Source organism: Thalassophryne amazonica, chromosome 5, assembly GCF_902500255.1.
Source record: "Thalassophryne amazonica chromosome 5, fThaAma1.1, whole genome shotgun sequence".
Classification (NCBI taxonomy): Eukaryota; Metazoa; Chordata; class Actinopteri; order Batrachoidiformes; family Batrachoididae; genus Thalassophryne; species Thalassophryne amazonica.
Window position 1 is genome coordinate 24,427,953 of NC_047107.1, and position 17,975 is coordinate 24,445,927.

A 17,975-nucleotide genomic window follows, 5' to 3' on the forward strand; every position below is an offset into this window, starting at 1 on the left:
ATTCACTATCCCAAAATTACCTTAAATCAGTTCTCAAAGTCAATGCAAGAATTTATTTATTTATTTTTTACCATGTTGATCTCCCACATTAATGTCTCCTGCTGCTGTGCTACACAAGCTGGCAAGATACATGTTAAATACTTTTCAAACTAAAGTGAACTTGGTTTAATATCTGTCACTGTTAAATCTCAAATGTGGGAGTTTGTGCTGGTTCAGGCTGTTCAGCTTAAAGATGAATTAACAGCCTGGAGCTCCAACAGGTTGGCTTTGGATTCAATAAGATAATTATTAAAGATTTCATATTGTAGAAAATCACCTTTCATATTCTCGCACAGTTTTTCCACAAACTTCACCCTGATTCCTGATCACCTTCAGTAATGGCAACTTCCAGGTTCATGACATCATGTGAAAACAAAACCCCGTCACAAAAATTTGAATAATTTTGTGACTTTTTTTTTAACTATTTTTACTAACCCTACCCCCCCCCCCCCCCCCACCGCTTCACTTTTAATTTTGTGCAGCCATCACGGAATGTATTAGAATGAATTTGTGCTACCGTGATGAAAATGAGGCGCTTTTCATGACAATATCACAAACCAATAGATTAATGTATATTTCGTGCTGTTAAATCATGACATGCCATGAGACTGGGTTGTCTGAGCTCAGCGTTTCACAGCCTCACAGAACGCTGAAGTGACGCTGACTGGTGCTGATCGCTGCTGTTTGTGGCTGATTTGATATGAAGAAAATAAAAAATATATTTCTTATTTCTTTAACTGTTTGTTTAAAATTGCAAATTAAAGCAAAATTATGACTCTATAAGCTTGAAATATGATTGAATTGGTACATTTTCAGCAACAATTCAGTTCATTTTTCAGAAAATCCGTGCTTGGCGGCACAGTCAATTTGAACCCTAGAGTCGGGTGGAAATTTACCGCCCACTGTGGCTAGAACCCTGCTCCTCAGCTGTGGAAGAGACCTCTCTCAAACAGCTCTGCCTCAGTTCAGAAACCTCCACCCTCCCCTCCTCACACACAGCAGCAAACAGAGCAGAGAGCAAGCAGCACTTGAGAGGTTTCACAGATGTGGCTCCTCTCCAGTATTGGAAAACGCCGCAGGTTGTATTTGAAATTTCCAATACGTGAATTAATTTGATATTGGAAGCCAGTGCCAATATTGGATCGGATCGGCCCCATCCTTAGACTGCAATAGTCTAGAATACGCTTGTAACCACTCAACGAATAATTCTTCGGCCTTAGAAAAGTTGAAGTAACACATTTTCCTTTGGAGCCGACACTTGAAACATATATCTGCATCCATACTGAGCTGTGTAGATTTCTTCTTCACCATTTAGAGTATGCAGAGCAAGTTTAAGTAGTATTTAATTATTGCCATCATGTGGTGGGAGGTGGGTTGATAAGCTGATGTTGTGTTAAATATTTATTTCCTGTTTTTGTCACAACAACATTCAATCACCAGAAAATATGTATTCATCCTCATATCATTATATTTAGCATTCTGTTAGTGACACAAGAAAAACACACAGATAAATAATATTTAAGCTTCATTTACAGTCAGGCGTGAGAAAACATTTGTAGATTTTCTTTCAAGAAACACTTTTTTCAAAACATTTAAAAAGAACACAGCTACAGACATGGCCAATATAATAAAAGTGCCCTTGACATAAAATTGCATTAAATTCAAGTTATTTAATTTTAATTTAATATTTATTTAACTAGGTTAGTCCCACTGAGATCGAGACCTGTTTTGCAAGGGAGATCTGTAAAATTATAAAGTTTCAATTCACCTAACCTGCATGTCCTTGAATGTGGGAGGAAACTGGAGCACCCGGAGGAAACCCGCGCAAACAGGGGGGAGAATATGCAAACTCCTCACAGAAAGGCCAATCTAACCCATGACCTTCTTGTTGTGAGGCAACAGTGCTAACCACTAAGCCACTGTGCTGCCCATATTATATACAAATGTAGTAACAAACTTTATGTAAACGGTGCAATTATGTCACGGTTCACATGTGTGCTGGACCATGATTCATTATACCACTTCAATGAACACTGACAATAGTGGCCACTACACCCTGTGGATAGCAAAAAGTCTACATAAATGGCATATCAGCAAAAGGACTTTAAATGTCCAACTGCCAATTATGTTAATAGATGCCAACATGGTCTGAAACAGGATATTCAGGTCAATCACAGGACAAATCAGAGATGTAAACCTTTACTTTCTGAGTGTTTCTGAGAGGTTACCTGTTGAAACTCAAAAGGGCACAGTTATACCTCCACACAAATCATGCACAAAGGATTTTGTAACCAAGAGAATGAGGGAGATGGTCGAATGAGGTACACAATGAATGGGGTCTGTGAGAGAGAGATAGAGAGAGAGAGAGAGAGAGAGAGAGAGAGAGAGAGAGAGAGAGAGAGAGAGAGAGAGAGAGAGAGAGAGAGAGAGGAGAGAGAGAGAGAAAGAGTCTGCAGAGTTTATTAAACCAAATAGTACTTAAAGTGGTACAAGGAGCGATTGAGAGGTTTTGTGCCTTGCCCAGAAAAAGTAGGATGTGGTTCTCCATCTTTTGCATTCTGAGAAACCAACATTTCTCAAGAGTGTGTGAAATTTTGACTCACTGGGTGCAATGTTGAGAAATGTTGGTTTCTCAGAATGCAAGAAGATGGTGAACCACACCCTACTTTTTCTGGGTCAGACTCAAAACATTGCAATCAGTGGTTAAATTGTAAAAATTGAAATAACACAGTCAAATGTCCACACCAAATGTTATTTTTTTTTTATGTCGTCAAATCACGTTTCTTCTTATTATGTTTGCAGGTTGAAATGAGGTTGTCATTTTCTTTCATTTTCAAAAGCTTCAAAATTATAATATTGGAAATATAACAAAACAGTTATCTAAAAATCTTGAATTTGTAGAACAGACCCTTTTTTTTAACCTCTCTCCAAAATATTAAGACCATATTTTAATCATCTGTGTAATGATAAAGTCACTCACACACACGTCTACATTGTATTTTTGCACATTGTTGTGTTATGACATATTTACCTTTAGGTGAACCTCATATTTCCCCTGGTGACGTCATTTTTGTTTTTCTACTGAAAGGTTTTCTGGGTGGAAAATAACACCGTGATGCCACACCCACATTCCTGCACATGGAGATGTGAGCGGGTGGGATGGGAATGTGACGGAACAGTCAGAGGGGGCCCGTTTGTGGAATGTTAATATTACACATAAGATGACCCATCCTGATGACACACCTTCTAAATAACATTAAACAGGGACTAACTATTGTAATTATCATAAATTATGTAAACTGATATTAATCCACATGTTAATTCTCTCATTTAAGATAACAAAGATGTAAAATATGTAAATGTGTTGAATAAAATTTTAATTATTTCACTGAGGTTTGTGTTTTGTTTTACGTTGCATCTAAATTTGAGAGTACATAAAATGATTATAAATACTGAATGTTATAATCCAGAAGCAGTTTGAAGCAATATGTAGCCTTGGGCGAGGTATGCACTCTCTAAGAGAGAGAGAGAGAGAGAGAGAGAGGAGAGAGAGAGAGAGAGAGAGAGAGAGAGAGAGAGAGAGAGAGAGAGAGAGAGAGAGAGAGAGAGAGAGGAGAGAGAGAGAGAGAGAGAACAATCAGAAGAGTTCAGGCTGGTATTAATCATAGAGAGATTATAGGTGAAGTCACAAGTATGCCCCACATGGGACTACTTGCCAGAGTAAAGGTCAGCTGCATGCAGAAGCACCACCGCATTCCCCGAGGCCAAGGCCCCCTACACCGGTACAGAGGGCAGAGTCTAACCCACCTGGTTGCACCAGGTACGCACTGCCTCTGGCCACCAGGAGGTGCCCCACTCTGACCACACACTGTGACCAACTAAAGGCCATCCCCCTCCCCGCCCAAGAACCACAGGGCAACAGCGCCACTACCATGTGGACCCCTGCCATGTGCCAATGCCCACCCTGTGGGCCACTATGCTGGGAGAGGCCACATGGCACCCCAAGGTGACAATCACATATCCCCTAAAAATGTGTCAGAGATTCTCCACCTGGCAGGAGGGGGCAAAAGATATTTGGACTGACCCAGTAAAAGCCTGTCATGCTCGGCCCTGATCGGGGTTATGGTTTAATTTTCCCCCCCTTTCTTTTACCCACCATCTGCCCCAGCACTGATTTATTAGTTGTTTATTTTCATCATGTGTTTATTCTCTGTTCTGTTTTTCATTATCACTTTGTTTCTTTTATACTTCTGCCATAGTTCAGTTCCATTCTAGTTCTGCCAGGTTGTGTTTTCATTGTTTATCATTTAGTTGTCATCTGTTTATTTTTGCTGTTCTCATTTCTGTTATTTTCTGTTGTCCTTTAATATCAGATTTTGCTTTTGGTTTATTATTTAGTCTTTGCTTGTTGAATTTGTCAATCTGGTTATCTTTATTGTATTCTTCAGTCATTTGTAAGTTCCATTTTAGTTTTGTCTTAGTGTTTACGTTCTTATTATTCCCTGATCAGTTCTCATGTAGGTTCTTCTAGTTGTCATGCTCATGTCTGATTTTAGTTTTTGTTCATAGTAGTATTATATTCTGTTTTAGCTCTGTTCATGTTCCCTGTTTTTCCTCACACCCAGCTTTTTATGTTCACTCCACACCCTGCGCCTGCCATTATGTCTTTGTCCCTCACTTTGATTCTGTTTAGTGTTTCCATTCACTCACTTTCTTGGCACCTGTTCATGTATCTTTGTCTCTTACATCTCTCCACCTTGTTTAGTCCTCCCTCATTATCTTGCACAGTGCACAATCTTTGCCCACTAGCCATGTCCCTTTCTAGATTGTTCTTCATGTGCACTAAATTAACACCTGCTTCACATCACCCTGATTTGTTTGTTCCTTATTTAAACCCTCACAATCTCATAGCTCACTGCCAGTTTGTTGTCATTTCTTGCACACATTCCAGCCTCTTGATCTCAGTCCTGTTTTTGTCTAGCCATGTACCGATTATTGCTCTGTTCACCTCAAGATGATGCTTGCCTCATCTTTGAACTCTGTGTTTGCTTGTGCCTCTGACCCCTGCCTATCCACAACTGCGTCTCTGCCTAACCCCAATTGTATCTCTGCTCCGCTGCCTGATTACATGTGTATTGAATTAGAGCATGGAATAAAGTTGACTTCTTTTACACCTAAACCTAGTCTGGGAGTCTGCATTGCGGGTCCAGCTGCCCGGCTTATCAAAGCCCAGGTTCCTGCTTCCCAATAGAATGGACCACCACCAAGTAGCCAAAAACAAAAAAGCACACGCCCAAAGCCGACTGGAGAGCAGCACCCCAGCAGAGACTTCATGAGATCAAGGTCACTTTATTTGTACCCAAAGGTAGATTGGTTTACAGCGAAGTGAGTCAGCTTTCTCAACACACACAATAAAAAACAACAGTGCTTCACGCTAAAAGACAGGGATCAGTGCGAGGAAGTAAAATCCAAAGAAAAAAAACAATCCTAGCAGATAAAAAAACTGATAAAAATAAATAAATAACAGCTTTCCCTTCCATTGATGACTCTGATGGCTGCCTATATAGCTTGGTTTTACAGACAGGCAATTTATATCTGCAGCCTGATGGAAGAAGCTGAAATTCAGCATGTAGTGGGTCGGAGTCATCTTTCAAAATAAGACCAGCCATCCTTCAAAATAAGACCAGTCATCCTCTGTAACTGTGTGGTATGTTGGCATTCTGGGTTAAGCTGTGGCTCTCCAATCAGCCTATCGGACCACTTCACAATCTGATTCAGAAAACCTTAATTTTTTAGGGTAAGGTTGCTGAACCAAGACACCAAACGATAAAATCGATTAAATAAATGAGCGATTTAAAAAATGGTCAAGAGTGTTCCATCAGTGTGGAAAAAGAACAGCTTCCCCAAACAGTGCAAATGCTGGTTCCCCTTCTAACACACAGCTTCACAGTTTGGCTCCACTGTCTGACCCTTTATAAGAGTGGGCTCCTGAGCCCTGGAGAGTCTTCTAAAGTCAATACACATCTTTTGTTTTAGAGGTGTTCATCTGAAGAAAGGACCTATCACACTGTTCAACAAAGTCCTAGCTGGCTGGGCTGCGACTCATGAAGCAAAGTCACGATAACAGAGTCATCTGTGTACTTGAAAATAAATCTGTCCTCCTGCTGCCGGGACACATGTTGGTATAAATGATGAACAACAGAGAGGGACAGCAGGCAACTCTGAGGGGAACCAGTGGACCAACAGATCTGATCATACAATGTTCCACTGACTCGCACTCTTTGTCTCCTACTAGTTAAAAAAAAAAAAAATACATCCAACCCACCAAGTTATTGCTTAAATCAAATTACTCTACCTTTGATTTAAAGCCTGGACCAGATGGCATCTTGCAAGGATGCCCTCTGGGCACCTGTCTAGGAAGGTGTTCCAGGCACATCCAGCTGGTATTAGAACCTGAGGAAGATCCAGGACTAGGTGGAGAGATTATATGTTCACACTGGCCTGGGGACACCTTGAGATCCCCTAGTCAGAAGTGGTTAATGAGGCCCTGGAAATGCCTTTCTTTTTTTTACATTAATTGATCCATCAGAGATACAATCAACTTTGCACAAATAGTGTCAAAAGTAAAAATGAAATATAGATTTTGAAAAAGTCATCTTTTGTAATATTTGTAATAATATTTATAATAATTTATAATAAGCATTTATTTCCTCTGTGAAATTTAATAGATCCCTATCAACCTACCAGAAATAAACCCAGAATGATGTGGTAGGAATATGGACAATTTCTGATTGATCAGTAGAAAAGTGCAAAGCTTGTGTCAAATTGACAGTGAAAACATTTTATTTTCAAATTTTGGGTTCTGGAAAAAACCACCAACATTTTTATTATGATCTGACACATAAATAACCCTGTGGCTTATAGCTTTTCAGGAAATAATCAGTATAGTAACGTATTTGATGAGAAATATAAGGAAATACCCCCCATATCCTCCAATACCCCCATTTTATTATTATGCCAGGAAGAAGAATGTTTCCATGAAATCTCACATTTTAAAAAATAGATTACTTGTTGTGGAACATGGCTGATTATATTTGATGTCCAGCAGCTGTGAAGTCAGAAATGCAATGCAATTCATGAAATCTGTCTTTTTTTATGTTTATGCCATATAACAGGGAGCATTCCTACGGCAACTGGATGAGTACTATACTGTTACTAATACCATTCCATTCTGAATGACCCAGGGAACCAGTACACAATGTAAGATACTGATAACTGGTCCTAAAATGTCATTAGATATCATATAAAGACATTTCAAGAGGTTTCAGGTGTACAGGATTTGGGGGGAACAATGACCCTCTTTTCTCGGGTTGGCTACCTGACTCGGAGTGCAGTGCAGTGAAATGGTTCCCTGATGGAACCATTTCATTAAAACTTGAATCACCTCCCTTCCTCAGCCTTTTGAATTATCTAGAGAAGTGATGACATTACCGGCACCAAAATGTCATACGTTAGGATGGAGCAGGAATTTGAGCTCAAACTCGGACCTTGATCATTGACTGATCCCAACCAACATTAAATGACTTCTTCTCATTTATAGGTCCAGTGTCCAGTTTGATCAAACTGGATGAGGCTTTCTCAAGACATCTTGCAAAAATACAAAGGCAACCACAAGAGTGTACACGGCCTGCAGTGGCGCTAATAACCTGAAAGTGATTGACTGTTAGAGAACTCTGTATCACAAACTGTTTTTATTCTCTTCTTTTCTTTTTTTAATCACTATACCTTTTATTGTTTCCAATCCACAAGCTGTTTCAAATGGTTCTAACTGTGTCCACCATCATTTGCTGCACTGTTCAAGCTGGTGTTCATCAGAAGGTCCCATGGTTGAAGAGGATCACTGCATTCCGACACTGGATTGGGCCTGACCAAAGGAAACACCCCGGACCACAGGTCAAAGGTGCAGTTAAACATTGAGGGTTTATTGAATAGGTTAAGTCAGGTCAGCTAGACTTGTTTAGTTCCTTGAAAAGGTTTCTCACTTGAAAGAAGCTTTATCAGTTTAAGCTACAGTATTGAGGGACTCAAATATTTATCTTCTCTTCGGTCACAGTGATGCCAAAAAAGGCTTTAGGAGTCATTGGTCACTGGAGGTCACTTGAGTTCTGGTGGAAGTTGTCATTGTTCTTAAGGTCAGTGGAGGAGAAGTGAGAACAATCTGTGAGTCTGTGTGGAATGATGAAAGGACAGAATTATAGATGGGTATCTCAGCCCCCCACCCCTGTTTGGAGAAGGTTTCATCACGTCGACAAAAAAAAAAAAAAAGAATGGCTTTCTTGATGCCTCTTTCAGTCCAACTATCTTCCCTGTCTAAAATATGAAAGTTATCTTCAAATGTGTCCTTCTTTATCCTAAAGATGTAGGTAGATGGGTGCGGTTTGCAGCCGAGTGTGAAGCGTCCGGGATGAAAATCAGCCCCTCCAAATCCGAGGCCATGGTTCTTGACCGGAAAAAGGTGCTTTGCCCTTTTCAGGTCGGTGGAGTGTCCTTGCCTCAAGTGGAGGAGTTTAAGTATCTCGGGGTCTTGTTCACAAGTGAGGGACGGATGGAGTGTGCGATCGACAGACGGATCGGTGCAGCATCTGCAGTGATGCGTTCGCTGTATCGGACCATCATGGTGAAGAGAGAGCTGAGTAGGGGGGGCAAAGCTCTTGATTTACCGATCAATCTACGTTCCGATCCTCACCTATGGTCATGAGATTTGGCTCATGACCGAAAGAACGAGATCGCGAGTACAAGCGGCCGAGATGAGTTTCCTCCGCAGGGTGGCTGGGTGCTCCCTTAGAGATAGGGTGAGGAGCTCGGTCACTCGGGAGGAGCTTGGAGTCGAGTCGCTGCTCCTCCATGTCGAAAGGAGCCAGTTGAGGCGGCTCAGGCATCTTTTCCGGATGCCCCCTGGACGCCTCGCTGGAGAGGTGTTCCATGCACGTCCCATCGGGAGGAGGCCCCGGGGAAGACCCAGGACATGCTGGAGGGACTACGTCTCTCGGCTGGCTTGGGAATGCCTTGGGGTTCCCCAGAGGAACTGGGGGAGGTGTGTGTGGATCGGAAGGTCTGGATGGCTTTGCTTGAGCTGCTGCCCCCGTGACCTGACTCCGGATAAAGCAGAAGAAAATGGATGGATGGATGTAGGTAGATGGCTGAATCCTGGCCTGAGTCATTGGGTCTCCTGTATTGAGCCTCTGAGCATCTGTATGGTTTCTCTGATGTAGATCTCACTGCACTGAACCACATACTCCAGATTGCTTTTGAGATTCTGTGAAATTTGGGGTGAACCACTTACTGTCTGATGGTCTTGATGGATTTAAAAACACATGACTGTTGTGGTTGTTGAAAATTCTTTTTATGGAGCTGTCTCACTATGACTGTTGGAGAGTAGTGTGCCAGAGAGTAGTGTGCTGCTGTTATACTGCTATAATATGCTGTTATTATGTTGTTGTTATATGTTGTTATATAGGCTGTGGAAATACTGCAGACAGTAGACACAGAAAATAAAGCACTGCAAATAGTAATAAAAAATAATAAGTCCCTTCGGCTGTTCCCTTGTTTGCACTCGGGGTTGACACAGCAAATCCAAGGTGGATCTGTTTGTTGAATTGGCACAGGTTTTACGCCGGATACCCTTCCTGACGCAACTCCACATTACATGGAGATTGTGGCAGAGGTGGGGTTTGAACCAGGAACTTTCCGCAGTGAAACCAAGTACCCTAACCACTTGGCCACCATCCCTGCAGTAATATAAAATAAAATAATAATATAAACTAAATTATGAAATACTAATAAATAATAATAAATGGCAGATATGTCCAGCAGAGTGACACTTCCCCCAATAAATCCACTCTCCTCTTCTCCAGCATTGAAGGACTAGATACAGATATCTATCTCACTTTTTCTCAGAGATGAAGTATGTGCTCCTCTCCGTGCACAGGCTGGGATGGCCACCTCTCCATCTACGAATTGAAGAGGATAAACCAATAAAATATTGAACTAATGCCCAATACTAAATACAATTCTCAATACAAAAGATTCAAGAGCAACCAGAGATTTCTGACGTCCACCAATCCGAATCCAACTCACCTCAAAATTCAGTGGTCTTCTATGCCCTAATATCTATCTGTGGTGCAAAGTTGGTGAGAATCTGTGAAGTACTTTTGATGTAATCCTGCCAACAGACAGACAAATAAATAAATAAATAAATGCTGATGATTTTATGACGTCCTTGGCAGACGTAATTAAAAACACAAGTCCGTTGGAGAGTCATGCAGCAGAGGAGCTGCCTGACTCGCTCGGCCACTTCCAGAAGGGCTGTTCCTCTCCCATCATCTCTGCTATTTTCGGCGTGCTGCTATACGGCAGCTCATGTGTGTCTCCCACAAGCATTGTCAGACCCTCAATTTTTTCTCCATTCACTCACAACGTAGTTAAATCCGTCATCAATCCTTCACAAATTTCTTGTGATTCTCATACGTTATGAGTCACAGAGTAGACATTCAAGGGGCTTTGTGATGCCCATGACATCTCTGTGATTATGTGGGGATGACATTTGTAGCCTCACCAACTCTGAACTGTTGAAATTTCAGGAGTAACACTCAGCGAATGTTGCTCAAATTCTTGCTAATTCCCTCACAAATGCTGTTTGTAATCTGTCACTCTGTGAGATAGTACCCTTAATTTCTCAGAAATTCCAAACACATATAGAATTACAATGTTACTCTTTTGTTTTTTGTCACCCGCAGTGTTGGTATTCTTTCTGATGCCTGTAGATGTTTTCAGCCCGGTTTTTCTGGGTTTCTGATAACTGGCAGGTTAATGAGGATTTAATGTGCAAAGGAGGAGGGCAGGGTGGGTGTGGAGGGGGAAGAGTACCTCTAGATTGTCCAGCACTCTGATTGCTGTGTCTCCCCTTCAGTGTGTTTCCTCTGCATTCGATTGTAACAGGGTCACTGGGATCTCAGCTGTCAAACAGCAGTGATGCAGAGCAGCTGACAGATGCTGACAGGTCAGAAGACGTTAAGATCTACATCCCATACGAGTCAGCTGAACTCTGTGTCAATCAGGTAAAATAATCGCACAGTGAGTCCATGTCAGTCTGCAAGAACAGTATGTGCAGCACATACACATTGCTACAAAATCAACTCTCATACAAGTTGTTTTTGGGTGTAAAGTTTTTACCACTGCTATGATGTCATTCTGATTAAAACCTGGACAGAGTGAGAGTATGAATGCTGCATGCTCTCTCAAACAGATCGCTGAGGATGTGAAGGAAATGAAGCAGAAACACCTGGAAATGATGCATCAGATGGAGGAGAATTTTCAGATCACAGTGCGAGAGAACCAGGTTTGTGGGTGTTCGTATTGTGGATGCAACAGTCTGTTAACAGAGTCATCTTTTGGGCATACACCTCCCAGATTGAGCTAAAAAAGCTGGGCCCATATCTGCGAAGCAACTCAAAGCCCTCTCAAAGAGCTCCTAACTTAGCCTAAAATATCCTGGCAAGGAATCTTAGCCTAAGAGTGCCAGCAGGTGTTTGAGAGCAAGTCTGAGCAAGGAGGGGACAGAAACTCCTATCTTTGTGAAGAGGCGGGGTTGACCCCATTGCTAGGTATGATGCAGTCCTCCAAGAGCTGTGATTGATTGTCACGGAAAGGGGAGGAGAAATAAAAAAAAAATGCACTCTGCTCTTCTAGTCATGAATGGACAGTGAAATCAACCTATCATATAACTTGAACTGTATTAAGACGTGTAATCGTGAGGATAACTTTGTTATGAAGATGAAACCCAGCAAAATTAAATGAATTGTTACACAGTTTGAAAATGTTTTTACGACCTCATTCACATGCAGAACATCTATATATTAAAAGTGTGTGTGCATGAGTTTATTTAGTACATTCATTGTGAATACATAATATAATTGTAAATACATGCATGACACAAGAATGCGAAAACACATACTTCCATTGTGGTCGATTTAAAAATCAAAGTGTGGGACTCCGGTGAGGGTGGTCGCATCTCCTCCTCTCTCCTCTGTCTCCTCTATCTCTGCGCCAACCTTCAAAAGTCCCAACTTCACTGGACAGTGAATTCTTCAAACTATATTTGGATTAACCATGGAATTGATCAGCTTGTCTCTGAACGCAATTGACACCATTTTTTCAACAAGGAAATCAGGGTTGGGGGACCCTGCGTGCCCAGATGGAACCTACCCTGTGGGCTATGTTCTCGATGCCTGGGGGAAGTGGCACATTGCATGCTTGGTACCACTTTCTGTGGAGACTTGAAGACTTATTTATATTTGGTTTTATAGTGGGAGGGTTGGTGTTTATTTGTTTATGTGCTGCCTTGAACTACCGGAGAATTGGCAAGATGGCTGCTACCAGAAACCATGACCCCTCACCTGTCCGTCATGATTAATGAGTTAGGCAAGGCAGTACAGTCTCAGACTGCGTTAACCCTTGAACTTAAATGTAAGTTGGAAAACATCTCGGAGCAAATGTACGCCTTGCAAAGGAAGATGTTGGAGACCAGGGAATACTCAGAACTTGGATTTGGTCAGTCAGAGGAGCTGTAAATGGTGTTTCTCTGCTTAACCGTAAACATGGCAGGCTTATCAGCCTCCGAAGTTCAAAACACCCCGCTGTTTTCCTCCAGAAGAATCTCTACGGCCTTGGTGAACCATTTGGCTGCCCCTCTTATCCTTCTGCCCTCCTCTACGGTCTGATGTTGTTAAGGAAACTCCAGACATTATGCACATACTGACAGAAACTGATACAAACTCATCTGACTGATACAAACTCATCTCATTTGAACACATAACACACGCCCCGTGATTGGGTGTGAAGATAACGTCGTTGCACTTGTAATGACAATACAATCTATCTATTAAATGACAAAATAGATGTAATAATTAAAGAAAATAACAATATTAACAATACTGATAATAATATTAATAATAATAATAACACTGATAATACTGATGATGATAATAATTAATAATAATATGAACAGGGTGTATACGATAACAAGAACCTAAACAATTTATAAAAACATTAAGACAGTACATTAACATAAAATAATTACACAGATCAAGCCTGTAGCATGTTACTGACTCACTGTCATCCTACATACGGAGAATATCTCTGCTTCCTCTCTGTGTTTTCAACCATTTCTTCTGCTTAAGACACTCTTATGGCCCAGTCACACCGCACACAACAATTCCTGAACAAAGGGAAAAAAGTAAAAAAAGTCACAATTTGTTGAGAAAAGGTGGACGAAAGAGTGTTATCACTGAACAGCCTACGAAGCAAGAGCACAAAAGGGATGAAAGAAGAACTAAACGAAACCGAAGCTAACACTGATCTTGACGCTTTCAATGAAACCTGGAGCCACTGCTGGAGCAGTGTGTGTCTGCATCTCTGAGTTCCAGGACTCGGCGCTGGGACGCAGCTCATAGCACCTGACTCTTTGAGAAACTGCAAACAGAAGCTGTGGAGATCTGTGTGCACGTCGGTGGGTCCACCTGCTCTGGTTCCTCGTCCAGAACAAAAGAGGGATCACCTCCTTCATCATCAGAATCCACACTGTCTGATGACATGCTGCGCTCCATCTTACTCCAATTAAAAAAAAAACTGGTGTGCCGTGGTCACTGCTGTATCACTGTATTACATTACTAAGCCATATATATTGATTTATAACATAAAACTGTCAAAAGGGGGAATAAATATAAGTGTAAAGATTGAATATATCAGAGCAGTAAATTGATCAGCCCGTGTGAACATCGCGCATTGACTCCCTATGTGCGGTTATTTCCACCAGCTACAGCTGATCCACAACATGAATTCTGCCTTCCAGAACACCTCTTTATACAACTCCAATTCCAATGAAGTTGGGATGTTGTGTAAAATGTAAATAAAACAGAATACAATGATTTGCAAATCCTCTTCAGCCTATATTCAACTGAATACACCACAAAAACAAGATATTTAATGTTCAAACTGACAAACTTTATTTTTGTGCAAATATTTGCTCATTTTGAAATGAATGCCTGCAACATGTTTCAAAAAAGCTGGGACAGTGGTATGTTTAGCACTGTGTTACATCACCTTTCCTTCTAACAACACTCAATAAGCATTTGGGAACTGAGGACACTAATTGTGAGTGTCATGATTGGGGATAAAAAGAGAATCCCCAAAAGGCTCAGCTGTTCAAAAACAAAAATGGGGCAAGGATCACCACTTTGTGAACAACTGCGAGAAAAAATAGTCCAACAGTTTCAGAACAATGTTTCTCAACGTTCAGTTGCAGGGAATTTAGGCATTCCATCATCTACAGTCCATAATATAATCAGAAGATTCAGAGAATCTGGAGAACTTTCTACGCGTAAGCGGCAAGGCCAAAAACTAACTTTGAATGCTCGTGACCTTTGATCCCTCAGGCAGCACTACGTTAAAAACCAACATCATTGTGTAAAGGATCTTACTGCATGGGCTCAGGAACACTTCAGAAAACCATTGTCAGTTAACACAGTTCGTCGCTACATCTACAAGTGCAAGTTAAAACTCAACCATGCAAAGTGAAAGCCATACATCAACAACATCCAGAAACGCCACCGCCTTCTTAGGGCCACAGCTCATTTGAAATGGACAGACACAAAGTGGAAAAGTGTGCTGTGTTCTGATGAGTCCACATTTCAAATTGTTTTTGGAAGTCATGGACGTTGTGCCCTCCGGACAAAAAAGGAAAAAGACCATCCAGATTGTTGCCAGCGCAAAGTTCAAAAGGCAGCATCTGTGATGGTATGGGGGTGTGTTAGTGCCCATGGCATGGTATAATACCTGTAATACCTGTAAATAATCAGCTTTATTGCCAGTTTTCTTCAGACAAGTCAGGGGATGGATACATGAACATTTCCAAGTAACTGAATATGTCTTGGAATTTATTTAATTAATTATGAAGAAATACAAACTGTGTGGTACTCTATGGTAAATCTGTATGGAGTAGACAGTTCTCAAAAACTGAGTGACTGTGCAAGAAGGAGAAGAGTGAGGAAAGACACCAAGACACCCAGACAACCCAGAAGAAGTTATAAGTTATACCAAAGGGGCCCATTACTTATGCAACCCATCATCTTGACTTTTATATTTTTTGATTAATTTATAACAGGTTGTAGAGATTTGTTTTCAGTTTGAGTTTAAGGGACATAATTTTCCAAATTTTTATACTGAGAAACCTGATTTATTTTTTGTATTTGAAATGGCAAAAATAAATTAAAATGCATGAAATACCAAGGGGACAAAAACTTGTGCAATCCACTGTATGTGATTGCACAAGTATTTGGAAGCACAATACAGCTGTTGCTGCACTTTGCCACATTCACAACACAACAGAACTGCCTTGGGTACTGAATGGCAACCACCCAGACAGACAGCTGGTGCACTGCCACATTCCTAAAATAACCATCTATCTGCTGCAGTCAGGTGTAAGGTGGGCGTCCCCTTGGCTTTCTCCAGCTACTGGGGTCCTCAACATTCAGGCACCTGCGTGCTGGATCATACACAGAGAAACAAGCCACATGGACAAAATGCTCCATCACAATGCAAGTGATGCTCTCCATCCTTGTCTCTCTTAGCAGGTGCTCATTTGATACAAAGTCATTCGAGCAGTACCCAAAGATCCTTCAAAGACACCTAGGTACCAGATATCCAGTCATCTCCTAAGGTCACTGGTTAGCGTCCAAATCTCACAACTTTACAGCAAGACAAGCAACACGGGACTCTAAAGACTTGGACCTTTGTTCACCTGCAAATATATCGGCATCGCCAAACACCTCTGTCCTTTGACCTCTTGACTCCACCAAAGCTGGTGGAGTCATGAGGTCTTGTGGAGTCACACATCATGCAACGATGCCAGACAAATAAGAAATTGCAGTTTTTCAATCAGGACCTATTTCTGACTAATTGTACTCATAACCTAAGCTCTGGCACTGGATGTGTGCAGTAGATTTAAGTAATTGCCTGGGAGTAAAATAAGCAAGTTCACGTCACTAGAAGCCACTGTGTGGAGTCACGGTATAACATGACTGTGTGTGTTTGTCTCATGTGGCTTTCATATTCCCCTTGCAGCACTGTTGCCAAGACAACTGTCTATCATCATGATTCGCAATGTGTATAAATTAGACTTGGCCCTAAGGCTAACCCTGGCAGCTGCAGTTAATGGCAACAAAGCCATCCACCACAAAATATTGTAGTTGTAATGGTAGTAGTAGTAATAGTAATAACAATAACAACAGTCTTTCAATAGTGAATAATTGCCTGTGACAACTGGCATCCTGTCCAGGGTGTACCCCACCTTGCACTCTATGACTGCTGGGATAGGCTCCAGCTCCCCGTGACCCTTAATTGGAGTAAGCGGTTGAAGATGAGTGAGTAGTGAATAATTGCAGGAATCTGAACAAAAGACAAAAATATATGTTAGAATACAGAATAAGCACAAAGTATCCAGTCAAAGGAGGCATCTGTGACTTATACAATAAATTGATGAGGAGGAGTAACAGGAAGACAGAGGTCGGGAATGAGAGGAACAGTAGTAGCCAGTAAATCACTATTGATCAGTATATCTGGTATTTATATTGTGTATTTATATTTATATTTGCAAAATGTTTTTCTTTTTACTTTCACTTTTGATACTTTGTGTCTTTCTTGCCCTGCGTGCTGCTATGCAAAGCTGCTGGAACCTCAATTTCCTTGAGGGAGTCTTCCCAAGGGATCAGTAAAGTTCTGTCTAATTTCATCTAATCTAATCTAATCTAGATGTGGCCTTAAACCCTGTGACAGTGATTTATATATATATATATATATATATATATATATATATATATATATATATATATATATATATATATATATATATATATATATATATATATATTATATATGTGTGTGTGTGTGTGTGTGTGTGTGTGTGTGTGTGTGTGTGTGTGTGTGTGTGTGTGTATTTCACTGACTGTGCATTGCAATTTCTTCCAGTTATTTTAAAGCAGCTTTCACGTCCACGCAGGTTTTAGTAGATTTAAAATAAGCTCATCTTTTAGGCGACTAAATAACTTGCAGCACAGTTTTGCACCACAGTTTTCCTTTAGGCAGATCAAATAATGACTTCATAGTGATGTCAGTTCTGCTTGATCAGGAGTGGACTGTGCAGCGGATCAGAACTCATTACCAGAACAAATTAAACATTCTGAAGAGGATGTTGGACCACTACCAGGAAAGAGTGACGATGAAAAATGCTGAACTTGAGGAAAGAGTTGTGGTTAGTGACCTTCATCATTTCCTTTCTCCTGTCAGTCCTTCTGGTTCTCTAGATATTAAACCCAGCTGACCTCCTCCTTTGTTTTCACCAGAATTGTCTTTTATTCTCCTCCAGCTACTTCAAACTCACTCTGTGACCTGGAGCTGTTGCAGATCACTTTAGACTGTGTAGTTTTTTTGTGTGCACATTACTTCAAGGTCTTGACTGAACAGAAGGAGCAGCTACTAGAGGAGCAGCAAGCAGAGAGGAGGAGGAGCAAAGAGGAGGCCCTGCAGTGGCAAAGAGAAAAGGTTGGATATTTGCCGTGGAATCTGAGACAGCCCTCACAGTGCCACCATGTGGCCTGTTTTAGCAGAAAGACCTGGAACCGTTTAATAATAATAATAATAATAATAATAATAATAATAATAATGACACAAGATACGTATGTGTGTTGTGTAGAGCAAAATGCTGGAGGTGTTCTCCCACCGGCTGGACCTGCTGCACAGCCATCAGGCCTCCAGTGAGTCAGCAGCCACAAAGTCTTCACATGTTCCCTTGCTGACCTTCATGTTGAAGTTCCTCAAGTATT

General features: G+C 41.1%; 1 protein-coding gene across 3 annotated transcripts in view; it reads left to right on the plus strand.

The window, feature by feature from the left end:
• Window positions 1-7,793: 7,793 nt before the first annotated feature.
• LOC117510188 (kinesin-like protein KIN-14I) overlaps window positions 7,794-17,975 on the plus strand; it is a 44,728-nt gene continuing 34,546 nt past the window's right edge. For all 3 annotated transcript variants that reach the window (XM_034169808.1, XM_034169810.1, XM_034169811.1), the window contains exons 1-6: window positions 7,794-7,999; window positions 11,038-11,156; window positions 11,345-11,437; window positions 17,282-17,404; window positions 17,602-17,694; window positions 17,846-17,906. In XM_034169808.1, the coding sequence (XP_034025699.1) occupies window positions 7,858-7,999; window positions 11,038-11,156; window positions 11,345-11,437; window positions 17,282-17,404; window positions 17,602-17,694; window positions 17,846-17,906 (631 nt within the window). In that variant the 5' untranslated portion in view covers window positions 7,794-7,857. The remainder of the gene's footprint in view (window positions 8,000-11,037; window positions 11,157-11,344; window positions 11,438-17,281; window positions 17,405-17,601; window positions 17,695-17,845; window positions 17,907-17,975) is intronic.